The following is a 9,316-nucleotide window of genomic DNA, read 5'->3' on the forward strand; positions in this document are numbered from 1 at the left end:
AATTTGGTCCACTTACACTACTCACATCTCAGAATTAAAATCAGGCTATGATGACATGCAATAACATTGAAATTTTATTACATTGCCATTTTCACTACATTTCTTTTTATAAGTCAGTCATATTATAACCAACAAAGCATTTATATTTATGTATTTGATGGTCACTCATGTCACATCCTGAAGATTCATTAATGACATGTCTTAGCACTCATGGAGAGACACACAGCCCAGTGATTAGTTAGGTCCCTGGACTCTCAAGCCAGTTTCCCCAGGTTGAAATTACGTTCGTAGTGTCTCAGTTACCTCGTCTATAATAATAATGGTGCCTATTTCACAGGGCTTTTAGGATTAAATGAGCTAATATTTATAAAACAGAACAGTACCTCATACACAGGAAGGGCTATGATCATTATATAAATGGTCATTAAATGAAATGGAATTCATTCTCTAGTGAGGGAGTCAGACGATAAACAAATAAATAAGAAAAGTATATCTAATTGTGGAGGACAAACACCAAGCAAACAATTTACAATATAATTAAAACACACCCATTCCTGTCAGTGGCAGGCTGTTATTTGGATGAGCTCCCCTACTGACAACAATTGGGCACCAAAACAACATCAGTTTTTGATAGCCTCAGGGAACAAGACGGATAGAATTATAAACACAGGGCTCACCCAAAGGAGAGCGATCCTCCCGTTTTTCACCCAAAGGGCCATAACCCCAGGACTTGGGCAACTTAGAAGTAAGCCGCACCCATGCTTTCCACACTCCGCAGGTCTGCATGGACAATTAAGCTGCTTTAGAACAGAAAAGATCTGTTAGGGGGTTAGGGTAGTAATGAGTGGATTTGTCCCCGGAGGGTGTGACTATGGGCTACGGCTCACATAGACCCCCGCTTTTGTTGTCCCAAACTCCTCAAGCCATGAAATTAGCGGAAAGTGGTCCTGTCTGGTAGTGCCCCCAAAACCTGGAAAATCCTTTCTAGAGTAAGTTACCTTTGCTTTAGGCCTTACATCTTCATATGAAGAGTTTTTTAAGGAAAACGAGGAGCATACAATAAGACCCAAGAATACAAAGAAACAAGATTGACAAGTGGGAGGAGGAGTGGGGATTTAAGAGTCAGCTGCTGGAATTTCAGAGAGAGGCAGCAGGGACCAATCAGCCTTGCTCAGTTCAAGCGTAAAACCAAAGTGATTGGTAATATTCTGTGACTTGCAATTTGTGTACTTCGATATATGCATTCGTGTCAACTTGACAGGGTACAGGATGAGAGGCTATAAAAAGTGGGTCCCAACTTTAGGCACAGGTGTAATGCCCACTCTCTGAAGTTTATAAACTAAACCCAACAACAATGATGTGAAAACATAGAAAGGTGAAAGGGAATATCAAACTACCAGGACATTGGTAACTAGAAAGGAATAGGCCATGGGAGATGAGCATCTAATTTTCTTTTCCTTTTTTTATTTTTAGATCCTCAGAAGACTTAACTTTATTTTTTTAATTTAAATTCAATTAGCCAACATAGAGTACATCATTTGTTTCAGGTGTAGTGTTCAATAATTCATCAGTTGTGTATAACACCCAGTGCTCATCATATCACGTGCCCTCCTTAATGCCCATCACCCGGTTACCCCATCCCCCCCACCCCCCCCGCCCCTCCAGCAACCCTCAGTTTGTTTCCTGTAGTTAAGAGTCTCTCATGGTTTGTCTCCCTCTGATTTCTTCCCAGTTTTCCCTTCCTTCCCTTATCCTCCGTGCTGTTTCTTATATTCCTCATATGAGTGAAACCGTACGATAATTGTCTTTATTTCGCGCAGCATAATACCCTCCAGTTCCATCCACATCAATGTAAATGGTAAATATTCATCCTTCCTGATGGCTGAGTAATATTCCATTGTGTATATATACCACATCTTCTTTATCCATTCGTCTGTCGATGGACACCTGGGTTCTTTCCACAGTTTGGCTATTGTGGACATTGCTGCTATGAACATTGGGGTGCAGGTGCCCCTTCAGATCACTACAGTTGGGGTAGCAATCCTCATATCAGACAAATTAGATTTTAAACTAAAGACTGTAGTAGGAATGAGGAGGGACACTATATCATACTTAAAGGGTCTATCCAACAAGAAGATCTAACAATTATAAATATTTATGCTAACTTGGGAGCAGCCAATTATATAAACCAATTAATAACAAAATTAAAGAGACACGTTGATAATACAATAATAATAGTAGGGGACTTCAACACCATCCACAGCAATGGACAGATCATCTAAGCAGAAGATCAATAAGGAAACAAGAGCTTTGAATGACACACTGGACCAGATGGACTTAACAGATATACACAGAGCATTCCATCCTAAAGCAACAGAATACACATTCTTCTCAAGTGCACATGGAACATTCTCCAGAATAGATCACAAACTGGTCACAAATCAGGTCTCAACCGGTACCAAAAGATTGGGATTATTTCCTGCATATTTTCAGACCACAATGCCTTGAAACTTGAACTCAATCACAAGAGGAAATTTGGAAGAAACTCCAACACTTGGAGGTTAAAGAGCATCCCACTAAAGAATTAATGGGTTAACCAGGAAACTAAAGAAGAGTAAAAATATTCATGGAAACAAATAAAAATGAAAACACAACTGTTCAAAGCCTTTGGGATACAGCAAAGGTGGTCCTAAGAGGGAAGTATACAGTAATACAAGCCTTTCTCAAAAAATTAGAAAAGTCTCAAAAACATAAGCTAACCTTACACCTAAAGGAGCTGGAGAAAGAAGAGCATCTAATTTTCAAAGAATGGAAGCATCCATAAAAGAAAGGAATGAAGAGGGGAGCACGTGGGTGGCTCAGTCAGCTAAGTGTCCAACGCTTGATCTTGCCTCAGGTCATGATTTCAGGGTCATGAGATGGAGCCCTGCAGATGCAGACAGGCTCTGCACTCAACAAGGAGTCTGCTTGAGATTCTCTCTCCGGCTCCCTCTGCCCCTCCCCTGCTCCTCCCTCTTTCTCTCTCTCTCTCTCTCTCTCTCTCTCTCAAATAGATAAATAAATCCTTAAAAAAATAAAGGAATGAAGGAAGGGAGGGAAGGGAAAGGATGAAAAGAGTAAATGTAAAAATAGGGGTAAAAGGAATAGACATTAACCATGGTTAGCCCTGGGTGAAATGAATATAAATGACCTTTATTTTCTTCATTTTGATTAGCTGTATTTGTTAAATTTTCTCATTGTGTGTTTTCCATTGCCCATTTCCCACTATAAATGCTTTAAGGGAAAATAATCGATTTCCCAGCCTCCAAAGCAATGCCAGGTTTGCTAGGATTACAAAGGCCAGGTTTAACCTTGAAAGTTCTTATTTTAATTTCTAGTATGCAAATCTTGCCCTCTAGGAATTCATTCTCCTTTGCCTTTGAGTATTATCATTTATTGCACTTAAAGGTACACCTGAGAAAGAAGCAATTTAATTAGAAAGAGAGAGGAAGGAAAGAAATGTCCTTACTTAAGCCATCAACACATTTTGAAAAATAAAAAATGACAAGATAAAATATTAAGAAAAGTAAGCATTGACCAATCCAAGCATATTTAAATTCTGTAATATTAGAAGTCACCTACTATTCACTGGATAGATAAATCAACTTTTCAATCAAAGTGGCTTATTTTACAGATGCATTCTCTGACTCTATAAACTTTCCCATCACTTAAACATTTCACTAAATCCTCCTTCCATGAAGAACTTTCCAGATTGGTCAGAAAAAAAAATGTGACAATACTATCTTTTTTCCCCTTTGAACAATATCATTTTTTTCTCTAACTCTAATAGACTGTATCAAGGAGGAACACTTTTTGTTCCTAGTAACAGGAAACTGTATTTAAATCTGTGCTTAAATCATAGGAATCATATTACCTCATTCAACCAGTAGTCTGGAGGTAGATGGTTCCAGGGTTCTTTCAGGGGCTTATCGATATCATCAAGACCCAGACACTTCTCACACTCCCATGCCATCGTCCTTAGCATGTTGGTTTTTATTCCCATGCCTGTGGCCTCAGTGTTGCAAAATGGCTGCTGCAACACCAGACATTACATCCTCATGCTAGGCTTGAATGTAAGAATCAAGGGCATAGCAAAAGATGGTCTTCTCTCAGAAGGCTCTGTCCTTTATCCAGGGAAGAAACACTTCCAGCAGTCTTCCTTATGGCCCCCAAAGTCAGAACTGGATCACACGGGTACTCCTAGTTACAAGGGAGGCTGTGCAAGTATCTCCTTTTTAAGCCTTCCTCCTTGATCCAGTATCTTCATCTGTAATGGGACATCACTAGAATGACTTGTCCTGTCCTCCCCTCCCAGGGGGTGGCCTGCCTCTGTTCCAGTCCTGGTGCTCTGACTGAAAGTTTACTCTCTAAAACTAATTGCAATACATACGTGAAGTTGTCTCACTTTCAAATACACACTGTTGTGCCTATCACTTAAAAATCCACGAATGCCTAATTCAGAAATTAAAGATAGAAAGTATTCATGTTTTATCATAGTTCAGGCATTGAAATACTCCATAAAAATTTCTTTCCACTAATTCTACATTGTAAGTTATTTGAGGTAGTCGTCATGTCTTTCACTATTTTTATGCTTCAGAAAGTCCTCAGAACAAAGATGCTCAGATGTCAGTTGCTCTATACCCACTCCTTAAGGGGAGTTATTCATGACCTGAAGGAACATCAAAATAGTGCTTTGAAAAGGAAGAGCATCCCGGAAGATGAAGCAGTTTGTACCTCTGCTTTCATTAGTGAAAATGACCTTATGCCAATGCCTTTCTGCCCAACCAATAAAAAGTACACATATGTTCCCAGGAGCAAAAAGCCCCCTGAACCCTTGCGGAAATCCACTGGTTCACTTCCTCTAGCGGCTCAGATCTGGATTTGTACTCCCCAGGCGGAGTGCCTGTCCGCTGGACTTCCAGAGCTGAGGGAAGGAAATTCACATCCTCACTTAGTTATTTTAAAAGCCCAAGACTGACAGGGATTGGTCTAACGTGCTAGTGAACACCGTGGGAGCTGGATCAGACCTCCTGGGTTCAAATCCGACTCTGTTAACCAGGCGTGCAACTTTGAGCAACCATTTAGCTTTCAGCGCTAGGGTCTCCTCGCCTATCAAGTGAGGAAAACAACAGCACCTACGTCCTAGGGCTCCTGTGAGGAGTAAACGAGTTAATCCCCAGAAAGCCCTGGAAAAAGCGCCTGGCTGGCACACAGCGAACCGTTAATATTACGCCTTTCAACTTAGAGTGCCTGCAACTCTGCAACATTTTGCCTGGGTATGAAACAGGTCCTGGGAATTACAAAACTGGAATCCTGAGAGCCGAGTGGCCATGGCTAGGGACTCGGAGAGGAAAGGAGAAAAGAAAACGGGGCAGGGGCAGAGAGAGAGCTGGGGCGACATTTACACAGCGGTGCCCACCTACATACAGCCTCGGTCACCTGGTCTACCGTTCCTTCTTGGAGAAGGAGTCGGACCGGCGAGCGGCGCAGCACGGCGTTTCTCCAATCAGACACCCCAGGCTGGCGCCACGTACGCGACCTGATCCAATCTCGTCCCCAGGAGGGCGGGAACGCGAAGTTCCTACCTGCACCTGTGGCAGCTGTGGCCACCTCCTCGGTTGTTTGTTGTTGGTTTTTTTTGTTGTTTCCCCCCCCCCCCATCTGACCCGGGGTTCTGGTTTCTCGAATCACTTGGCGAATAACCAGCAGGTGGGCAGAGAGATGTCTTTTCCAGAGCAGAGGACCGACGTGTAGGCAAATTCAATGCACCAGAGTGAGCAGCCGAGGTCCCATCTCCCCGCGGCTGCCGGGAACAGGCGCTAGCAGGGAAGAGGGACGCGCGCGAGAATGAAAGGCTTACTAACCTGGAGAGCCTGCCTGGGCATTTACCTGGGGCAGTGAGCCTGGCACCTGTTCGCCGGGCGCCCTTCGGCCGGAGCCGAACTCACCGCGAGCCCAGAACTGCCGCCACGCTGCGGCGGGCAGAAGTTAGAGGCGCCGGGGGAGACCAACAATAGTAATCGGCTTAGCTGGACTGCAGAGATTTCGGCTGACACACCTTCCAGAAAGAAGCCCGACCTCCCCAAGACTGCGCGGGAGGACGCTGCGCCTGGCTTCCAGGTTGTCCCAAGTGCACCCCCTCCGTTCTCTTGGAGGCGAGGGCAACGCGGAGTCGTGGAATCCTGGGAAACCCGAACAGGTGAGCGATGAGGGTTATTCTGCGTCCGCCAAGACACAGCCCATTCCGGGGTGTCAACCTGGGGTAGACTCCCCCCAGCTCCCGCGGAGAAGTTGCGAGCCGCAGGCGCCCGCGTACATTTGCGTAATTTGCAGTCTTTTCCTTGTGCAATTACTGCAAAGCGTTTCCGCGCACACGGTTGTGAAAAAGAGAATGTAGGGTGGAAGACAGAGGCAGCCATCAGGACACCCCCACCACCAATGAATAATTTGGGGGTGCTTCTCCGATCTGTACAATAGAGGGAGCAGGATGTTTGCAAACCCAACTGCAAACTGTGCCTGGGGGGAGTGGGTGCCTTTTTACGGGAAGAACTTTTGGCGGTTTTATCTTCTATTGTTTTCAAGTCGCAGCCCGAGTGTGGCCTCGGGGCGTCTGGGGAGGAGCCGGGGCCCAGGTCCCTGCTGCGGAGGCCGCCGCGCCGCCTCGCGTAGGCGCTCCAACTTTCCCAGCGGTTCCGGGAGCAAAGCCTCCAACAACAAACACCTCTGAAGTTTCGCTCCCCCGCGCGCCGGCAAATCCCGGGAGCGCCAGGCGCGTGGGATGGGAAGGAGCCCAGAGGAAACCTGCAACTGCTCCTCCGCACAAGCGAATCCTGCGCATTCGTAAGAGTTAGCGCCCATAGAGCCAGCACAGAAAGTGCTCACAGGACTCTCGCTTCCGATATTAGCACCTTCAGGGTCAAGAAACAGCCTTTTCGCTCCGCAGAGCCCTGTTTTAAAAGTTGGGGAGAAGCCCAACGGTTTGGAGTTCCTGGTTGCGCACAGCATGTTTCCTCTCTGGAGAAAGGAACTGCGAAACAAACAAACAAATCTTTCATTTGTAACTAAAAATCTCAAGAGTTGAGTTGCCTGGTACAAACAGGCGCGGTGCATATTTTAATACAGAACTGAGAGAAGAGGACATTTGCCGCTTGGCCTCATCTCAACCATCCGCTGGGGGTGGCTTCAAAGAGGCGTAAGATTGGTCTCTGGGGAATAAAAGGAAGCGTGGGATGGCGGTTTTCAAGGGAAGTTAAGTCTAGACATGTTTCTCTGAAAGCGACAAGGCAGAAGTTCTGTCGAAAGCAGAATTTAAAAGAAACAAACCAAACACCGTCAGCTTGACCCTCTCTCTTGTTGGCGTGTAAATTCCCCCTGAAAAATCACATGGAAAAGGGTCATGTGAGAGAAGTCCATGGAAAAAAGCCTTTGAGGGAAATTTCGGAACTGTTGACAGGGGTCTCATATTCAGTGCTCACCTATAGGAGGGACGTGCTCGCTCCCGGGCGCCCTCCTCCCAGGTGCTCATCGAAGAGGAGGCCCCTCTGGGCCAAGTGGGTCACCTTTGGGCGTCCCTCTACAGTCGGTAGAGGTGAGGGGACAGGCCAGCTTCCCTCTCGAGCCCGGTTCATTCAGATGCCCGGGAAACTCCCCTGGGGACCCGGGGCGCGCGGGTCACCGCACCGGCCGGGGAGGCCAGGAACGGTTTGAGGCGGGGGAGTGCCAAGCTGTCTGGAGACCAGACGGTGGCGCCCTGGGGGCCACTCGTCCGCCTTCGCTCTCTGGGGCGCAGCCGGGCACTCGGAGGGCCGCACAGCTCCCCGCGCACGGCTGGGGGACCGCGTGCCGGGCGGGGCGAGGGGAGGAAGTGCGGTTGGGGGTATGTGACTTAGACAAACCCCGTAACGAAGTTCTGTTTGCTTCCACCCGCACAGGCGGCTACCTAGGCTCCCACCCCGCAGACCGCCTGCCCCACCGGGAGAGCGAGCCCTTCCGCACCCGCCGCGCCCCGGGCCCCTCGGCCGGCCGGCCATGGCCCACAGCGGCGGCACCGGCAGCTCCGGGCCCTGGTGGAAATCGCTAACCAACAGCAGGAAGAAAAGCAAGGAAGCCGCGGTAGGGGCACAGCCTCCCGCGCAAGCCGCCCCCGGGGAGCCCGCGCCGCCCGCGCCGCCCAGCCCGGACTGGACTAGCAGCTCCCGGGAGAATCAGCACCCCAATCTCCTCGGGGGGACCGGCGAGCCCCACAAGCCCGACAAGTTGTGCGGAGAGAAATCGGGCGGCAACCGCCGCAATTTGAAGATCTCGCGCTCCGGCCGCTTTAAAGAGAAGAGGAAAGTTCGCGCCACTCTGCTCCCCGAAGGAGTCAGGTCCCCGGAGGAGGCGGACTTCCCTGGTGACCCGCACGGCGACACGCAATAGCCAGAGGGCTCCAGGACTGTGTCTTCCCACCACTCCTCTCTACCCCCAGTTCCAAACCCGAGATTTCTGGCCCGCCCCAATACCCAGTGTCTCATCCCACCAACTTCAGAATATTTACACAAGGCCTCCACGATTTTATTTTCCTGGAAATCGAAGTGTCCACTGAGTTTTCAATATTTCATGACTCAAGGAGGCATTGAGTATTTATCTGTGGTAAGAGAATATACCTGCCACAGAGGAAGTTGGCATAATTATTTTTTCCCCAAAAGTTCTCCCGTGGCCTCCACCCCTTGTTCCGCCTGGGGAGTGAGAAGGGTACTTCTCTGAGTTGGTAACCCAGCTGGGACTGCACAGCCCCTCAAATGAGGAGGCCGTGCTTTGATTCAGGACTTGCTATTGGAAAGCAAATTAACGCCAGAGAAATGCACTTTAGACGTACTTGGTAGACTCAGACCTTAAGTGAAGGGACAAGAGAGGGCAGGAAACCTTAGGTAGAAGCATTTTTAAGTAAGGCAAGATTGCTTTTAATATTGAACTACAAAACTGTACTGCCTATTTTAGTGTGGACTATTAAAATTGTTGCACTGTAAAACTTAACGTGACTTTTGTGTTTTTTCCATTGCAAGACTGAAGTCCATCATACTTAAAAGCAGGCATACAAAAGCCAAAGTGACAGAGTTAATCATTTGCCACACAACCCAATATCTACTCTTGGAAAGCTACAGGGAGGAGAACATTTCTGAAAACTAGTAACACCCAGGCTGGAACCAGTTGACCCAATATCTCTATTTACTAACTAAATTTGAGGAAGGGAGGGAGAAGTACTAAATAGTTACTCCTAAATTCTCTTTGTTACTTC

General features: G+C 47.4%; 1 protein-coding gene across 3 annotated transcripts; it reads left to right on the plus strand.

Moving 5' to 3' along the window:
* The first annotated feature begins 5,378 nt into the window (after positions 1-5,378).
* On the plus strand, positions 5,379-9,036 carry PRR15 (proline rich 15). Of its 3 annotated transcripts, none has more exons than XM_027574078.2 (2): positions 5,379-6,238; positions 7,971-9,036. In XM_027574078.2, exon 2 carries the CDS (start codon positions 8,068-8,070, stop codon positions 8,455-8,457), a length of 390 nt encoding a protein of 129 aa, XP_027429879.1. In that variant the 5' UTR covers positions 5,379-6,238; positions 7,971-8,067; the 3' UTR covers positions 8,458-9,036. The 3 variants fall into 3 exon arrangements, with proteins under 3 accessions (XP_027429879.1, XP_027429880.1, XP_027429881.1); XM_027574079.2 differs by lacking the exon at positions 5,379-6,238 and adding an exon at positions 7,119-7,231; XM_027574080.2 differs by lacking the exon at positions 5,379-6,238 and adding an exon at positions 7,350-7,627.
* The last annotated feature ends 280 nt before the right edge of the window (positions 9,037-9,316 follow it).

The sequence above is a fragment of the Zalophus californianus genome, chromosome 12 (genome assembly GCF_009762305.2).
Source record: "Zalophus californianus isolate mZalCal1 chromosome 12, mZalCal1.pri.v2, whole genome shotgun sequence".
Lineage (NCBI taxonomy): Eukaryota > Metazoa > Chordata > Mammalia > Carnivora > Otariidae > Zalophus > Zalophus californianus.